The following is a 20,004-nucleotide window of genomic DNA, read 5'->3' on the forward strand; positions in this document are numbered from 1 at the left end:
GGTAATCTGTCTTTCATCTTTCCCTTCACTTATCTAAAAGGATCTTTTAAGTGATAGAGTTATACTTATTAGAAACGATCTTCTAAGTATTGTGTCATGATAATTTGTTTTTCACTTATTAGAAAAGATATTCTAAGTGAAAGTTTATTTTCTATGGACTAGACCTGGTGTACTTATTATGTTAGCCATACAATGGCTGCTATGTGAGCATTTCTTTAGCTATTAATAAGGAACAGTAGGAGAAAGACGCTGAGGAGATAGCCTGAACTCAAGAATGGATCACTTTTCATGGAAGGCAAATGCAACATTAGGAGACAACTTAATATTTACCTGCACTCTCATTAGTAGAAAGAGTGTCATAATTAATGCATTTTAGCATGACATGCATGGTTTTCCATGCTAATGGATGAATGAACTTCTTTGTATTATATGTTGTGCAAGATTAGAAAAATGCATGATTTGGATGAATGCATCCATGGTGATGTAATGGATGGAAACTGTCTCAAGCAATATTCTATCACAAATTTATTGGTCCCATTACTCTGGCTAGGGATGTGGTTAAGGTCATCATAAGAGGATAGACTAGATTTTTTCACTCAACTAGACCTAGTGGTATATCCAATGTATTGGACGGGTGTGAAGCTTGGAAAAAAGCTGAAGGGGTGAACATTGGGAATTATGGTTATGCCTCTGTCCTGGTGGGAGTCTGGTTGAGACTTATGAGGGTTTTGCCCTAGTTAGAAAAGATATTTACCCTTATTTAAGGTCCTTTTTTTTTCTTTATTTTAGGTATTATTTGGAGTATGATCCACATATGAGAAATTCAATGATAAAAAAGCCCGACTTCAAGTTGGACACTCCTTTTAGGTTTAGGTGGTCAAGGTTCAAGTTGACTTCTTAGATTTGAAGGATTCATGGGCTATAATCTTTTAAGAGGAGGAATTCATTGAACTAAATCAATTTTGCTTTTGATTTGGCATGTACAAGAAAAGCGATGAATGGTTCAGGACCTTATTTATGTAAAATGCTAAATCACTTGTGGATGTGGGAGAGCTTATATGGTGGTGGTGGGCTCACAAGAAGGTGAAGGGCCTTTCTGAATTAGCTAATAAGAGACATTATGAAGACTGTAGACCTAATTAAAGGGATAGTGACTTGAAGAAGGTATACTTTTGGAAAGGACTACTTGTTATCAAGAATGCTACTAAGCCTACAAAAAGAAGAGAATTTGAAAGGTGACTTAAAAGACACATTGCTTAGGAGGACATATGATTGTTTAGAAGGAATGAAGTAGAACTTAGGAATGGTGATGACTTGAATGCTGACTCCAGGGACACATGCCTTAGAAGAAGGAGAAGATACATAGACAATAAATTTTTCACCAAATATGACAAGAATAAAATTCTCAAGTTGGAATGAAATAAAGAAATTATACAAAAAGAAGGAATCAAGCGAGAATTAAATCTTGAACTTTACCTCTAAACGAGAATGGAATTAAGTTTTAGACTTAATCTCTTTCTTAACTTGAATGAAACCTTTTTCTTTCTTTTTTTCTTTCCTCTTTTTCTTTTTTTTTTTTTTTTTGTCTTCTTTTTCTTCTTTTTTTTTCTTTTGTTTTTGAATGCAAAGATCACACAATACTAACATGAAAAGAAAATTTATTTATAATTTAGATTGGACTCAAAGAGGGTTTTTTATGTATCTCAAGATTTTTAAAAAAGTTTTGATTACAACAATATGACTGATTTGGTGCGAGATTGTAGTTCTTACTGATTAGCTTCTTGTGTTTGTAGCTGCATGACTTTTGTTGGGTCCAATTCTATTTTGGATCGATCTTCTAGTTTTTCCTATTTTGGAGAACTTTGGGTATGTTTCCATCTTCCTTTTTAAAGGTCTTCTTGAACATGGCATAACAATAGCTGTTCTATTTTAGGATTTGCAAGGCCGAAGAGTCAAATGGAATGAATGGTTTCTTTTCTATCTTAAAACTTGTCTTTTTGACCTTTTGTTAGAATAATCCAAAAGATCCAAACATGCGACTGAACTTAATATGTTCAAATGAGCTTCAAATATCCAAGGGGGATGATAACATTGCACCCAAGATGCATAATTCTTTAAAAATCAATATTGTTTGATTAACAAAGAAGGGTAGTTGCTAAATAATGCTCCATTTTTTATTTTAGCACGCTTCAAAATGCCTCTTGGAACTGTCTTTATTTCCTTATGGTGGAATGCAATGTAATTTATGTTCTCCTTTCATGCCAAAATGGATGGATTCATTACCTTTATATCTTTTATTTTTTATCTTTTGATTTTTTTTATTGATTTCATTCAAGTCAAATTAAAATGAGATCAATTGAAAAGAAAAAAAAGCAACATATTAATCATAAAAATTGGAAAGTTCCTTTATTAAAAAAATATCATTATTATCGTTGATGGTTACAATTAACAAAAGGACCGAGAAGGTCAATTATAAACTTGAGAAGATAAGAAAGAAAAAAACTAGACTCAAACTTGAACCCTAGACTAAACTCAAATTTGGACTCAAGACTAGACTCAACTTTGGACTCAGAATTCATATCAAACTTAGACTTGAAAGTGGACTTGTCAGCAAAGTCGAACTCCTTCTTAAAGCTTCCAAATGTATGGCAAATTTGAGGTGGCTAAATTATACTTGTGGGGTCAAATTCCACTTCATCCTCTATCTGCAATGGATATTGGCTAAAAGGTTGACAGGATTCATGATGAAGCTTGGGTTTCAATGGCCAAATAATCTCATCATCAATAATATCTTGAATCTTCTGTCACAGACTCTTGTACTTGTCTCTTTTGTGCGCATGAGCTTGGTGACAGTCACAATATTCAAAGGAATTATGGCTTTTGCTAATTAGGAGAGGCTTAGACTCAATAGGCTGGATGAATCTAGATTTTAGGGTTTTCTTATAGATGAAGCTTAAAAGGATACCCAGATGGGTAAAGCTTCTTTTCCACTTTTCTATTTTGAAAGATTTTGAATGTTCCCCTTTTGCGTACTACCATTTCTCAAAGAGAGAGATGATTTAGTAAATGGAGGTGGAGGGATAGAGTTCCTATTACTTGCCAGATTTGTAATAACTAATCTTTTTTTTAATGAGAAACAAAAATAGTTGAATTGTGCGTATCCTTCAAGGAGATGGACAAGTCATGGGAACTGATGGTTGGATTACATTCACATTTCTTATCATATTAGAAATAAGATTTTCATAAGGAAGAAGGATATGCTCATAAGTCTGGGTGGATTCCCATTATTTGTTAGGTTAATAATACGAATTTTCATATTAGTGGAGGAAGAGTTACTAGGAATGTGTTTATAGAACATACCCTTAACTTGTTCAAGGTTGACATATTTTTTTATAGTTAAGGACGTCAATGAGAGTGATTTGAAAGATTCCTCTTATTTGTTGAGAAGAGAGGTGAACATGTCTCGAAGGATTTCAAGATTCAAAATGTCATTATTGCTTAGAATATCAGCCATTGGTACTTTAAGAAGACAAAGAGTATCAGTATTCAGGTTAGATTAAAACACATAGGTCAATATAGTAACACATAGGTCAATATAGTACATTTGGAAAGGTAAAGAGGGGCCTTATGATGAAAGATCTTAGAGTAAGAAAAAGGTGTCTAAGACACTATGGCTTCAAATGGTACGATGTTACCCAAAATTGCCTAAAATGTCAAGGTTTCAGGGTTTCTATGGTTAATAGGATTAAGAAAGGCTTCTTAAGGTATAAGATAAAGGTTACTTAAAATATAGGATATAGTTTAAAAAAGGGTAAAGGTTTAGTACTTCAGACAGAGGAAGGTTCCTCAAATTATAGGACGTGGATTACTTAAAAGTTGAGGATTCATGGAGTATTGAGGTTACCTTAAAGGTTAGGCCTGCTTTAAAAGATGAAAGATGCTTAAAGCTAGAGTTATCCTAAAGGATGTTGGATACCCAAAAGGTGAGAGTTGAATTTGGAGAATGATCACCTAATAGGTGAGAGTTTAATTTTAGAAACTGGTTACCTAATAGGTGTAGGTGTGCTTAGAGTAGAGGTTACCTAAAAGATGGGAGATGCCCCAAAGATGAAGGTTTATTTACCAAAAAGGTATGAAAGCATATAAGAGATTTGTCCCAAAAAGTGTAGTGTTTCCCTTTTTGGTTTAGGACATGATGCTAACTGAAGAGTAGGAATTAAACGTATAGGTTGCCTAAGGTGTGAAGGTTTTTCTATGATATTTAGGTAAGATTCCTTATCTGATTTAGGATACATATTACTTAAAATGAGAAGGTTGTTAGGCATTATAGAAAGGTTCCCTCAAGGGTAGGGGTTGTTTGGAATGGAGGAGCATATTTAAGGTAACTAGAAGATTGTATAGGGTTTTTCTAAGATTTTAGGGCTTTATGAAGAAATGAGTACCTAAGATTCTCGAGCTAAATATCTAGAGTTCAAGGAAAAAACATATATTGGGCCTAGGTAGTTAGGACTTTTGTGTTTAAAGCTAAGGTACACTCATGTGTAGGGCATACTCATATTTAGAGGGTGTAAGGTACTTGGTATAAGGAAATGGTACCTAAAAGACTAGGGTTTTAAAGGTAAAAGTATGCTTAGCTAATTAGGATTTAAATTGTTTAAGGGTAAGACACATTCACATGAAAAGTGTATTAGACTATTGATCCTTAAGATTTATAAATAGACAAATGATATGCATGAGCAAAATCATTTTGCATGACATTCGCATAGTTCTTTGATTGTTAAGGTACATACAACCTCATATCGTGGCTCTAATACCATTACATGAAATGGGTATAAGGTGGCATGGTTTAATAGGATCCCATCACACTATAACAGAGATATACCTAAAACACATATGAAACAAGGAGTTTCACATGGTTCAACAATACTACATACTTGTTATATCTCAAAAAGGATTCAAGAAGTTGTAGCAGGTTGGGCAATTTGGCAACCTTTCAACAACCTCAAAGAGAGTTATTAACGTGGCACTACCAGAAATCTAAAAAGTTCATCCTAATTTTTCTAAAGGGTGATGTAAAATGCAATGATACATGAAAAAATCAACATTAAAGAAAAGTCAATTAAGTGATAATAGACAATGGTAATATAAACATCATTCCTCTAGTTATCCTCGCGAATAACACCACTATTGTTAATCTAATTGGCTCCATCAATAGATAATACTAATTCTCCATTAGCAAATTGCACCCTCTTTTACCGCTTCAATCAATGTTGACTTTGATCAAGAAGTAAATAATTTTGAAATATTTAATTAATTAGGAAATTTTCAAATGCGATGGCCTAAGGGCTTTTCTTAGAAGAAAAAAGAGAGAGGCTATGGATATCTTCAATTAGATACGAAATAAAAAAGAATAAAAAAATAATTGCAAAAGCTAAAACGTTAATTAACAAATTAAGTATTTTTAGTCTATTTTAAAAAAAACAGGGATAAAGTAGTTGTATTTCGCAAATCATAAAGATATGATTAAAATTTTCCATATTTTTACTTTAGAAAATTATAAAATCAAAAATTGTAAACAAATAATTAGTCAACTAATGAAAAATTAATAATAATAGAATACCACTTAAAAAGATTTTATATTATTTAATACCACTTAAAAAGATTTATATTATTTAATCTAAAAGAAATGAAAATAATTTGACCAAATAAATAAATTTTCTATGAATTTTAACTTTGTGGCAGTGTTAATTTTTAACTTTGACCCATTAAACACTTTAATTTATAAATTGACATAACCTTCCCTCTTTGTCTCTCTCTATACATATGTCTCATCGCAACTAAAAAAGAAATTATTTTGCTATTTGCAAAATTATTGTGTGTGTTGAATATGTAGTTGGCATATATGACTTTTATGGTTACATTTCTCCATTTCTTTTTTTAATTTTATTTTCTGACTATGTAATTTTCATAATTATTTATATAATAGTGGTGATATATTAATGAAACTAACATTTTAAAATGCAAATTTAAAGCTTTGCTTCTTCCAATTATAAGCTAAAAAAATATGTTTTGTTATTTTTATTAAATATTGTAGAAATTTTCTTTTAAATGTGTAAAAAAATTATAAATTTATAGTACGATAACTTTATTAAAGTTTTAAAAACCTATAAACTTAATTAAAATGTAAAAAAAATAAAACACCTTATTTTTTTGTAAAGATATATTTGTAATATTTGTCCATATAAATAAATTTTACGAGCAATAGAAACTATAATAAATAAAGAAATAAAATTATATTCACTTACCTGCATATTTTCTAAACACTTGTTTAATGTTAAAAATATTTATAATCTAATATTTATGGGGACTCAGTGAAATTATATACGATGGATTAAAAATATAAATTTTTAGGAAATAGTTTATATAAATTAGATACCTAATGGAATTAAATGGAAAAAATTCAAAACTATATTAATTAAGAAGTAAAATATACCATAATATAGAGCTGAAAGTAAAGAAATAAGTTTATTCAAGATACAGTAAATAAATTTAATTATTAAAAAATTCATTTGTAATTTTTTATAAATGGAGATATTAATTAAAAAGTAAAATATACTATAACATAGAGCTAAAAGTAAAGAAATAAGTTTATTCATGATACAGTAAATAAATTTAATTATTAAAAAATTGATTTATAATTTTTATAAATATAAATTATTTTCATTTTTTACCATTTCATATATTTATTTTTTATTCGTATAAAATATTAAAATAAACTTAAAATTGGTCTTTTTTTTCATTTTTTTATGTTTTCACACTTATATATAAAGAGAAAAAAATATTAAAAAAAAGCTCAATGCTACCTATATTAATTTTCTTTTATCATTTTTCCTTCCAATGTAAATTGTACTAAAATGTACACATCTATATAATCTATAAAAGAGAGTAGTTTCCCTTATATGGAAGCCAAGTGTAAACAACACAATTTGTTACTTAGTAGTATTTTAGATTATAAAATGACAAATGTTAGAATTCTAAATTAAATTGTTAGACCGATTTTTTTAAAAACAAATTAAATTTATTGATAATTGAACTGAGCCTAAAGCTAACATCCTCCCATTTCAATTTATTTAGCGTAGTTTTCATTAAAAAAATCTCTTTTTGATGGAAAATAAGATCAAAACGAATGACTTATCAAGAGTAGCGAAATATGTTTTTAGTTGTAACGAGAATATTTCTAATCATCTCTTAATTAATAAAAAAAGATATAAAAATAAAATAAAATAAAAACCTTGGTTGATTGGCTTGGTGTATGGATTAGTCTCATATACTAGAAACTAAATTGCACGCACATGGGATGAACATACGGAATAGGATAATTTTTAAAAAAGTATGACATTTACACGCTTATGACACACTACATTAAATAAGTATAATACATTAATATTTCAATAAATAAATAATTATTTATAATAAATCATAAACATAAAATAAAAAAAAAACTTTTATTGCAACATAGTTAATTAAATTCTAAAAATTATTATTGCTATTAAAAAATACATTAATACCCTTGGATTCTTTAAAATTTTTGAGTTCTCTATATTTCTAAAATCCTTTGGGCGGCCACGCTTATGTAATTTTTGTTTTAAACGTATAAGAATTAAACATAATTGCAATAGCATTTTGAAAGGGCTTTTAAATATAATCGCTTTTTGGCTTGAAAGAGATTAATCTCTCGTTTAACCGTTAGACGGGAGGTGGCAGGACATTCTTAGTAATAAAAAAAATAAATAAATAACAATTAAAGCCCGCAACACTTGTCTACTTGATGGCCTAGGCGCACTTTACATCCAATTACAATAAAGTTTAGGATTATAACCTAATTTGCCTATACATAGATAAAAGTACAAAACTGTAAAACTATCAAAAAAGAGAACTTGCCTACCAAGGCTCCCTCACAGAGAACCTAATTCCTATGCACAACAAAGAGAAGAACAGGAATTTTAGCATACTTTTATCATCAATTTTTAATTTTAGGTGGTTTTCAAATTTTAGTTTTAGGTTTGATTGTAGTTTTTATTTTATGTTTGATTTCATAAATATTGAAATATTAAAAATCTAAAATTTAAAATTTAGGATATCGATAAAAATTTCATAAATTTCATAAATATTAAAATATATAATAGTATCGGAAATTTAAAATTTAATTATTTATTATTAGTTATTTAGTTAAAACTTAGCAACTTGAATTAAAATTCTAAATTTTATTGAATACCCCATGATATTTAATTTATTCAAGGAGATGCATTTTATATGATAACTCGTAATTCTACCATGATATATTTTAAAAAATAATATGAAATTAAATTGATCAAATTTTAAAATTACAATAGTATATTTAAAATTTTAAACACTAATAATTATTTTAATTGAATATTCTAATACGAAAAATATAGGAAGTTACTATTTCTTCCCTATTTAAAGTTATTATCTATATAAAATATTTTTATTATTTTATGACATTGTTTAAAGTTTTAAGTGGAGAAAAAACTTTACAATAAAATGGAAGGTAATTTCTTAAATGAATGCATGGCTGTTTATATCAAAAAAAGAAATTGCACTAAAATTTAATGTTGATTCAATTATATATGACTTGAGCACTATGAAAGGACTTCGAGCTGCATAAAATGATGTTTTAAGTCAGGTCAGAATTTGAATAATTTTTATAACATTGTTTTAACAATTTTTTATGAAATATTATTTTCTTTTATAATAAGTAATTTTATTAGTACTTATATTATATTAAGAACAAGAAGTGGCGGAATTAGAAATTATTTTCTATGCAGTCATTTTTTTGATTTGAGTTTTAATTGGATCAATTAGATTAAATATTTTAAAATTTTTTACTTAATATATCCTTTTACAATTTTTTTATCAATTAAGCCATATTTATAATATTTTTTTAAAAAAATTTAGTGGCTCTGGTGCCGCCTCTGAGAACAATGGATACATGACACTCATTTGGCAACTTAAAATATTTACTTCTAATTATGTTTATTTCTTATCCTATTTTTATTTTACATTTTTTATCCTACTTTATTTTACATGTACCTGAAACTTGAGATTTTTAATTGATAATATTATAATTAATGCTTTTTGTATCATATGATTGCAATTTCATGATTTTATTTCAATGATTTTACATAACAAACTGTAGATAGAAATAATTTCGTCATATATAATGATAAATATATTTTCGTTTCCAAAAAAGAAATCATAGTTTTTTTAGTGTACGTGCATTTTTTAATGCATAGTTTTTTAGAAGACATATTTTAATTAATATCGTAATTTTTTCAGTATATCTCGACGAGATATAATTTAATAATATATTTTATAATTATTTAATTATATAATTTTATTATTTTTAATGATTATAAAAAATTATTTTATTTTTTAATATTGCTTCACATGTAGCACATAATTCTTTAAAAAAAAAAAAAAAGCAAAAAATTGTTTCTTAAATCAAATGAATTTAATGTTTGGCTTATTGAAGCCATCACCACCCTCTATTGACCCCAACGAACAGATAGGCTTATAATCCTGCGGGCTGGGGCCCACCACGTGTCATCATGCCGTGTGTCCAACTCCAGTGATTGCCAAACAACCGTACATTTTTCCTCAACATCATATATCACTTCCTACCCTCGTTATATTTTTCGGTCCTTTTTCTTCCTCTCTGCAAATTAGTTTTCTGACTAAAAACATGGCGACGATTCAGAAACAAGAAGTTGAAGAAGACAAAGAGCAGAGAAATATTGATCTCAGAATCAGCGGCAGAGGAGATTCACTTGCTAACATTGACGACACAAACGACGTAAGAAAGACGGTTGCTCCGAAAGAAGAAACTGACACAAACGAGAGATCAGCTAGAGCTACTCCTCTAGGATTTACGCCGGTCTCAGTCCATGTACCGGCGTCGGCTATGACGGTGGCGAAAAGAGGGTCGTCGAAAGACCGGCATACCAAAGTGGAGGGCCGGGGCAGAAGGATCCGAATGCCCGCAACATGTGCGGCTAGGATTTTCCAGCTGACTAGAGAATTAGGACATAAATCCGATGGAGAAACTATTCGGTGGTTGCTTGAACATGCTGAGCCAGCAATAATTGCTGCTACCGGGACCGGAACTATTCCCGCTATTGCCATGTCAGTTAATGGCACCCTCAAAATCCCTACAACCTCTAATGGAAACTCTGAACCCAACGACCCATCTGTTAAAAAGAAACGTAAACGACCTGCGAATAGCGAGTACATTGACATAAACGACGTTGCCGTTTCAGTCTCTGCACCTCTCGCTCCTATTTCATCACAACCTCCTCCGCCGCAATACCAAGCAGCAGCAGTTACAGTTCCTCAGGGTCTAATTCCTATGTGGGCCATATCATCAAACGCTGTCGTTCCAGGAGCGTTTTTTATGGTACCATCTATGCCAGGAATGGGACCTTCAAACCAGCCTCAGATATTCACGTTTCCGGCTGCGGCTCCGCCTTTAGTTAACATTTCGGCGAGGCCAATATCGTGTTTTCCGTCGTCCATAGCTACTTCTACAGTTGCTGGTTCTAAGCCTGCGAAAGAAACGTCAGTTATGGCAGCGCCAAATTCGAATTCTGCTTCTAGTACCACTACAACACAGATGCTTAGGGACTTTTCCTTGGAGATTTATGAAAAACAAGAGCTTCAATTCATGACTCCCTCTTCAAAACACTAAATTTTGGTTTATCCGCCATTAACGCTTTCGTTCGAGCTCGAAATTGGCTTGGAAGTTGGAGGAGACGGAGAGGACAGCACGTGTTCACGTGAGGAAGAGTTTTAATGGTGTGCACGTGTAAAGTGGGGTCAAGATTAGGCGTAAATGGGTTCCACCATCTGTGGTGGGTCAACACAACCTAAAATAAAAAAATACGTGGACCGTGCTTTGCAAAAAAGAGGAGCATGTGATGGGACGCGGGCCCCGAAGGTAGTGGGCCCCAAGGAACCGTTTGGGCATTATCTCCGAGAGTGGTCCCTAAGGTTAGTTCGGTGGTGGTCCCACATAGAGCAGTGCGGAAAATAATACTTTGGCTGGAGATGAGGACACGTGTCCAGTGCCCATCCGTCTCTACGTGAATACTCATCCCTCAAACATTGCTGGCTGGGGACTACCACTGCTTCTACAGGTACATGTTTTAATTGGTTTTACACTTTGTTGGTTCACTTTTGGAAACAATGCTTCTGTTTCATTACTTTGTTTTCTTTTGGTAATCAGTGGATTTCTAAGTAGTCGTTGGATTTGAAATTTACATCCCTAAAAAATATCATTAAATTAGGTTTGGAATATCATTAAATTAGGTTTGGACACGGTTCCGGAACCGGCGGTTCCGGTTCCAGATTTTCTGGAACCGGAACCGAACCGTACAGGACCGGTTCCGGTTTCGGTTTGGAACCGTCTGGTTCCGGTTCCGATCCGATTACAAAACCGACGGTTCCGATCGGTTTTCCGGCGAATCGCATAATTTTAACATTTTAAAATTTGAAAACCGGTTTAAAAAAATTTTTTTTTGAACATAAAAAATTGAAAAATACACCTAAAAAATTTTAAATCTTGAAGAACGGTGTAAAAAAAAAATTAATTCAACATAAAAAATTTAAAAAATAGAATAAAAAAAATTTTAAATTTTGAAGACGGGTTAAAAAAAATTTTTGGAACATAAAAAATTAAAAAATATACTTAAAAAATTTAAAATTACTTGAATTCCATTTATTTTTTTAAAGACTTAACAGTTGAACATAATTTTTTTTTTTTAAATTTCAACTGAATTTTTTTTAATGTTTGAACATAATTAAAAAAAAAAAATGGGCTTGAACTTAATTTTTTTAATTTAAAAAAAATTAAGTTGCCTACGTATCCTCTTGGGGTTTAGAGGAATCAAAAATTCTTTTTTCCCAAAATAAAATGAGGTATTTATAATAAATAAAATGAGGTATTTATAATAAATCCAAAAATTCTTTTTTTCCAAAATACCCTTAAAACTAGCCGATATATAGCCGTTTATGGCCGTTGGGAGGGGTAATTAAGAGATTTTATAACAAATTTACAAAAAAAAAAAAAAAAAAAAAATTCAAAATCTGACAGTTCCAACCGGTTCCGGCCGATTTTCTGGAACCGCCGGTTCTGGTTCCAGAATATCTGGAACCGGAACCGAACCGGAATCCGGTTCGTCCCGGTTCCGGTTCTCACCGGTTCCGGTTCCGGTTTGGAACCGGTTCGAAACCGGCGGTTTCGGTTCCATGAACCGTGATTTGGCCAAGCCTACATTAAATTTGTTCAAATAATAATTATTACATAAATTGATTATATTATTTTTAATTTAATATTATTCTATTTCATAATATTTTTCATATTTTGCATTTCTCGTTTTCTTAAAAAAATATTAAATTTGCCTAAATTACAATAAATTTTGAGTAAATGACCATTTTACTCTTCATATTAATTCTCCAAGAAAATCATCAAATTGAAGTAATAGTTATTGGTTGTATAGAAAAGGTAAAGATGAAAAAAAAATTTTATTACTTCTTGAAACCACAAATGTGACAAGTATTTTGGAACACATTATTTTTTCAAATGTGATAACTATTATGGAAATGAGGTAGTATATTCAAACACCGTTGGAGGAATTTAAGCATAATTTTTAGTCATAAATAAAGCGTAAATATATAAAAAAAAATATTATTCCTTGAAACCATAAATGTGAGTATTTTGAAATATATTACTTTTTAAAATGTGGCAAAACAAGAGGGAAGAATTTAGATGAACTTGGAAAATGTTTGTGCTATGGTAGCATCCATTTGGAGTTAAAATTGAATTGAATCACTACGAATCAAATAAACATTAATTTGTATAAAAGAAATTAATCAAATCAAATTGTATATAGAAGTGAATCGAACTTTTAAAAGTTAAATTGAATCGAGCCGATTAATTAGGTTTGATTTAATTAGTTTTACATGTTATATAAAAAACACGAAAAAAGTTTTGGCTGTAAAATTTGAAATTTAATTATAAAAAGTTTAAAATTTATAACTGAATTTACATAAATAAAAGTTGAATAAATTTTTATCACATTCAATAATAGAAACTTTGCATGAGCGAAACAGACTTTGGAAGTTTCATTATAAAATGCTTTATATATAAATATAGAAAATAAATAAAATTTATTACACTCACTAATGGTAAATTGATATTATTACTTAAATAATTTATAATATTAAGTGATCTTAACAGTGTAGCTATCGCATTAGTAATATATTAGCAGTATGCATACATATTAAGAAGTCTATATATTCTTTTATCATATAAACTATGGCCACTAACCTTCTTGGATTTGGTGTTGAAGAGTAGCTGAACTGGAGATTGATAAGGTTGCTGGATGCACTTGGCCTCAAAGTTGGACTCTATTTACGAGCTTGTAATGGACTATGTAATGCAATCAAATGTATTTTAATATAATATTTATATTAAAACACTTTCAATTATATTATATTATATTTTATTACGATTTACCGAATAGAGCCTTAATATGCAAGACTTAGATTTTATAACTCATAAATATTGAAGCTATTAGTCTTGTTAGATTATTAACTCACTCCTTCACTCCCTCTGTCCTAAATAGATAATCCACTTTGATTAAGAAATGGAAGTTATTATGGCTAGTGCACAATTTTATTACCATATTTTTCTTATTATACCCATTTTAAATAACACACGAGCAATTATTGTATTTAAATAATAAAAAATTATATTTTTTGATATTTTTAATCAGCAATCAGAATATTAAAATTTATTAAGAATAATAATAGGAAAAACTTATCAAACTCGAGCAATTACACCTAAGCCAATAGTTTACCCTATACATCCAAATCCTGACTCGAATTTGACAAGAAAATCCAAAAGAAAAGAAACAGAGCAGTAGAATCACACTAGAAACCTCTCTTAAGACAAGAGGAGTGCTAGAAACGGAAAAAATCTAGAACCGCGGATATGATAAAGAGAGAAATCCAAAAGAATATGATGAAATTAAATCTAAGCTAAGAGAAAGAATATGATGAAACTAAATTCAATCTAAGAATGGACTTGAAGCCGTATCATCTTTGTTAACTAAAGAATCTGCAAAATGATTGCCATCTCTTGGATCGAAAACAAATTGAACCTGACTGAGTTGAGACAAAATCTAATTCAACTTGTTAAACTTCTCCCACCATTTCCACAACCTCTTCATCTTTTGAATAACCCAGTACAAGCATTTTTAGAGTCTGACTCCACAATTAAAGGAAAGTTCTTAACATATGAATTCCAATAAAACTCAATAGCCTAAAAGAAAGTAAGGATTTTCGCCTCGTTTGAATCCAAAATACCGACTGAGTGATAAAAAATACATTTAACAATCCATTGCTATCCCTTAGCATGCCTCCAACCCTTATTGGACTCGGCTTACCAGAAGAAGATCCATCGATATTAAACTTCAGCAAGACTTTATCTGGCGCTCCCTAAACCACCGACTTCATAGGACCGATTGCTGTAGTCCCAGCAGAACAACTTGACCTGTAGACTTCGATGGAAAGTAAAAACTGGTTGCTGAGAGTGAAAGAAAGAAAAAGATTTTTAGCCTTCAACAACTCGAAGCTTCTAAATTTAAGCATATCAACAACCTTTTTTCGGATTCTGTCTTATATCACAAAATACAACTTTGTTTCTAGCTAACCAATTCGACTACAAAGTTAAAAACATAATAGAATTTTAGATAGCATGACACGCTTTAACCAAGACAATACTCTGCCATTGCTGGCTTATATTTTCCAAAGAAAGAAGCAGAACACGAAAAACACCCCACCATCTCAGCACACCCATCTAGACATTTCTTGCAAAAGAACAAAATAGGAGAACATGATCAACTGATTCAACATCCGTGCCACAGAAAGGACAGAAACAATCCTGCAAGTTTAAAATAATCTGATGTCTAAACAGATTTAATCTACAAGGATTCTTTTTAGGATTACTCTCCATACGAAAAAAGAAATTTTTCCCAAAAATTAGGGGAGACCAGAGTTGTTTTAAGTTGTAAGGAACACTTACCCTCACCCAACTCAAACTGTTCCATCAAGGAAGATAAATTTTTTACCGAGAATTTGCCTTGCTTGCTGAAAGTCCAAATTAATTGGTTTTCAGATTTGGGAATAATTGACAGCCCTTCTAATCTTCGTTTTAATTGAGCCCAATATTCATCCTCAAAACTTCTAAAATCACGCAGCCATTTTATTTGCCAAACCCATCTGCCATTATTAAAGAAACCACATTCGCAAATCTTGCTCCTTTTATTTTTTGCTAAACTGAAAAGTCTGGGGAACAAAGAAGAGAGACGTAGATCATCAATGCAAAGATCCAACCAAAAATTAATAAAATTACCACTTCCTAGAAACCACCTGAATCCCCCCTTAAAAATGATTTTAAGAGAAGAAGTGCCAATCGAAGATATATCTCGCCAAACTAGAGATAGTTTTTTCCAATATTTTGACCCCAGATTTGAATTCCATGTCCACTCATTTCCATACTTAGAAATTAATGCATTTCCATAAAAAGCCATTTTCAAATCTAAACCACCACCACCATTTTTCGAAGAGAGATAAGTTTTTACGTTTCAAGTTCGGAATGCCAACCCCACCCAAAGTCTTGCTGCAGCAGGTAGAGCTCATAACAACCCAAATTAAAGGCCTCTCATTTTCCGGCCCTTTAGCCCATAAAACCCGTCTCTGGATTGATTCAATTTTTTAATAACAGAAGATGGAGCTTTGAAAATTGACATACAACACAAGGGTAATGAAGACAACAAAGCAACACTACCTCAGAAAGAAAATTTTCTAGCTTTCCACGACGACAATCTTATTTCAAACTTCTGAATCACTGCTTTCCATGAAACAAGCTTTCTAGGATTGCTACCAATGGGAATGCCCAAGTAAGATGAAGGCAAGACATCCGGAATACAACCCAAAGAAGCTGCAAGGTTATTCAATTCTGTTTCAAAGATGTTCAAACCAAATAACTTACTTTCGCTAAAGTTTATTTTTAAGCTCGTAAGGAATTGAAAACACAAAAAAATTGTCCTCAAATTGCGAATCTGAACCTCATTTGCAACATTAAATATCATCAAGTCATCTGCGAATTGTAAATGGGAAGCAGTTATCTCATCTTCCCCCACTTTTACTCTCGATAGAAAACCTTTTTCAATCGAGTTTTTCATAAGAAGGTTAAGTCCTTCAACCACAATAAGGAAAAGAAATGGCGAAAGTGGGTCTCCTTGCTTGAGGTCCCTACACATAGCAAATTCCTTCGACAACCATTTACCAAAACCGATAATCTGGAGGTCTCTAGGCACTCCTTTATCCAGCTTCTCCATCTTTCCCCAAAATCCATTTTATCCATCATAGAAAGTAGAAAGTTCCAGTTCACCGAATTATAAGCCTTCTAGAGATCAGGCTTGAAAAAAACAGATTTGATCTTCCTTTTCTTTTGGTCATGAATTAACTCATTGCATATTAAAATTCCACAAACGCTGTTTGATTTTACCTAATGATAGAATGCATAACACGCCTCATCCTTAAAGAAAGAAGTTTTATTACAACCTTTTAAACACTACCAATAAAGGATATTGGCCTATAATCGGACAGACTTTAAGGTGACAGAATCTTTGGGATCAATGTTATGAAGCTAGAATTCATACCTTTAGACAATTTACCATTAACATAGAAGTCTTGGAAAAATCTGATTAAGTCTTCTTTAATTGTTTCCCAACAATATTTGTAAAAATCTATTGTGTACCCATCCGCCCCAGGAGACTTGGATGAGCTGCAACTCCAAACTGCTTCCTTTATTTCTTCTTCAGAAAAAGACGCTTCTAAACCAAGCCTTTCAGATTCTGATAATTTCCTAATTGATTCACCACTCAACATGGGCCTTATAATTGTATTAGTTGTAAACATGTTAGAAAAGTAGTGATAAGCTGCATTTCTCGCTTCTGCCACTTTAGAAACCCAACTTTCTTGAAAGTATAAACCCGATATTTGATTCTTAGCTGCTCTTTTGTTAACTGTTGTCGGGTAGTATTTAGTGTTAACATCCCCTTCTTTTAGCCACTTCACCTTGTCTTTCTATCTTAACATACTCCCTTCAGCTCTCTGAATCTTTGGCAATTTCGAAAAATAAGAATCTTCTAGAAGATACTTCTTTATTATTGAGATTCATATGTGTTGTGCGGTGCCCACTCAGTGGGACCCACACTTTGTTGAAAATAGAAGATGGTAGGTGATCAACCACATGTAGTTTGAAAAAAAAAAAAAAAAGGAAAAGAAGTCTTTGGTAGGTGATCCGTTGGTAGGTGGACGCGTTAATCACGCATCCATCTCTCCTAATCAGGCTTCCACCTCTCCTATAAATAGGAGATGGTGCTAGAGCTTCAACACACCACAACAAAAGAAAAGAGAGAGAGAGTTTAGAGAGTCGTTCAAGTTTTAGAACTGTGTTCTAAAATCGAGTAGAGAAAATAGTGAGGATAATTTAGGGTATTTTTGGAAAACACTGAGCGCCACTATTTTGTATTACTCTCTTTGTAAGCTTACTATTTTTAATAGTGGAAGAAATATTCGGTTTTTGTTCCGTGGACGTAGCCCTAAACAGTTAAAGGGTGAACCATGTAAATATTTGTGTGTCATATTTCTATTTTTCCGCTGTGTTATTATTCTCGTAATTTTATTGCCGGGCCTTAACAAGTGGTATCAGAGCCGAAGGTTTACCGGATCCGTGGATATATTTTGAAAATAAATATACCACGACGACGAGAAAATTACGCCGAGTCCATTGGTGCAGTCCGTTCGGAAAGAAGTTGCAGAATCGACTTAGTGATGAATAGTAAAATAGTAACTCAAAGTGATGGTGAATAGTACTATTGGCGTTATTGTTTCAAGAAAGCTGTTGCTGAGTCCGTTTCAAGAAAGCCCAGCACTATTCACGCATAGTACTATTCACGTATACAGTTACTATTTACTCATATAGGTACTGTTTACGTATACTGTTACTATTCAGTCATACGGTCACTATTCACGTATACTACTATTCACGTATACGGTTTCTGTTGGTGTTAATATTCTGCACAAGTCAAAAATGGACGACAGAACAACAGGCACAATGGTTAGACTCACCTCATCAAACTATGCAGTATGGAAGATATTAATGGAAGATCTTCTATGCTGCAAAGATCTTTTTGAAACGATTGAGTTGAAAGGGGTTAGACCAGCTTCAATAAATGAGAGCGATTGGAAGTCGATTAACAGAAAAGCAGTCGCAACCATCAAGCAGTCTGTTGAAATGAGCATCATAAATCATATCGCTCATGAGAAAAATGCCTATTCAATTTGGAAGAAGTTGGAGGACATGTACGAGCGGAAGAATGCCCAGAACAAAGCTTTTTTAATTAAAAAGCTTGTAAATCTAAAGTACAGAGATGGCGAAAGTGCTTCAGATCACTTGGGCAAATTTCAAGAAATAGTAAACCAACTGACGACGTCAAAGATAGTGTTTGACGACCAGGTGCAGGCACTATTCTTATTGAGTTCCTTGCCGGACAGTTGGGAGACACTGACTGTTACGCTCAGTAATGTGTCGGAGGGGAATCTGACCTTAACCACAGTTAAGGAAAGCATTCTGAATGAAGAAACCAGACGAAAGGAGAATGCTACGAGTAGCAACTCAGATGCACTCATTACAGTTGCAGAAAGGAGGGGGAGAAGCAGAACAAGATACCCCCAAAATCCAGACAAACGTGACCATTCACGGAGAAGATCCAAGTCAAGAAAAGGAGTCACTTGCTATCATTGTGGCAAGCCCGGTCACGTCCAAAGGCACTACAGAAAGTGGAAGAAGGAACGAGCCAAAGAAAATGATGAGGAAAAAGACGATACAGAGGTAGCTTCAGTAGCTATTGATGCTGACGCACTTGGTGATGGTAGTGTGCTGATTTCTCATGCTGGTCTCAGTGAGTGTTCTACTAGTCAACAATCTCTATGGATTATTGACTCTGCATGTTCTTATCATATTTCTTCAAAGAATGAATATTTCTCATCACTTATCCTCGGAGATTATGGCCATGTCAAGACTTTGAATGGCACATATGTAGAAAATTGTGGCATTGGAACAGTATGCATCAAAACCAATGCTGGTTATGATTTCTGGTTGGAAGATGTGAGATACACTCCTACGGCAAACTTCAATCTGATCTCAGTTCATTGTCTTGATGAATTGGGTATGCAAATCTGTTTGTCAACAGAACGTGGAAGCTTTCCAAAGGGAACTTAGTGTTCAGTAGAGGAAGAAAGTTCAACACCCTCTATTATACCCAGGCCAAAGTTTGCACGGGAGTGGTGAATGCAGTTGAAGATTCATCTGCTGAGTTGTGGCGCCAACGACTTGGTCATTTGAGTGAGAAAGGAATGGAGACTCTCACCAAGAAGAAAATGCTGTCTTTGAAAGGTTTGCATTTAAAAATGTGCACTGATTGTTTGTCTGGTAAACAACATAGAGTTTCCTTTCAAAGATCTCCTTCTCCATCTAGAAAACCCGGTATTCTAGAATTGGTACACATTGATGTTTGCTCAATGGGTGACAAATCCTTGAGTGGCTGCTCATATTATGTTAGCTTTATTGATGACCATTCTAGAAAGGTGTGGGCTTTCCCAATAAAGTCAAAAGACCAGGTGCTGGATATGTTTAAAATCTTTCATGTCAGTGTTGAAAGACAAACGGGAAGAAAACTAAAATGTGTTAGAGCTGATAATGGTGGTGAGTACAGAGGTCCATTTGAGAAGTATTGCTCAGAACACGGCATCAGACATCAGAAGACAGTCCCCAAAACTCCACAACAGAATGGA

The 20,004-nt window shown here is 32.4% G+C and overlaps 1 protein-coding gene and 1 long non-coding RNA gene across 3 annotated transcripts; one reads left to right on the top strand and one right to left on the bottom strand.

Annotated features, from left to right (window-relative positions):
- Nucleotides 1-9,697: 9,697 nt before the first annotated feature.
- TCP9 (TCP family transcription factor) lies at nt 9,698-13,598 on the top strand. Of its 2 annotated transcripts, none has more exons than XM_012211147.4 (2): nt 9,698-11,213; nt 13,428-13,598. In XM_012211147.4, exon 1 carries the CDS (start codon nt 9,764-9,766, stop codon nt 10,763-10,765), a length of 1,002 nt encoding a protein of 333 aa, XP_012066537.1. In that variant the 5' UTR covers nt 9,698-9,763; the 3' UTR covers nt 10,766-11,213; nt 13,428-13,598. The 2 variants fall into 2 exon arrangements, with proteins under 2 accessions (XP_012066537.1, XP_012066538.1); XM_012211148.4 differs by having other exon boundaries at nt 13,433-13,598.
- Nucleotides 13,599-14,136: 538 nt separating this feature from the next.
- LOC110009010 (uncharacterized) lies at nt 14,137-17,315 on the bottom strand. The gene is made up of 2 exons (XR_005177022.2): nt 15,164-17,315; nt 14,137-15,022 (listed from the first exon to the last, which is right to left on the bottom strand). It is a non-coding gene; the product is annotated as an uncharacterized LOC110009010 (long non-coding RNA).
- Nucleotides 17,316-20,004: the final 2,689 nt, after the last annotated feature.

This window comes from Jatropha curcas, chromosome 4 (genome assembly GCF_041381405.1).
Source record: "Jatropha curcas cultivar XTBG-Jc1 chromosome 4, XTBG_Jcur_1.0, whole genome shotgun sequence".
NCBI classification, from domain to species: Eukaryota; Viridiplantae; Streptophyta; class Magnoliopsida; order Malpighiales; family Euphorbiaceae; genus Jatropha; species Jatropha curcas.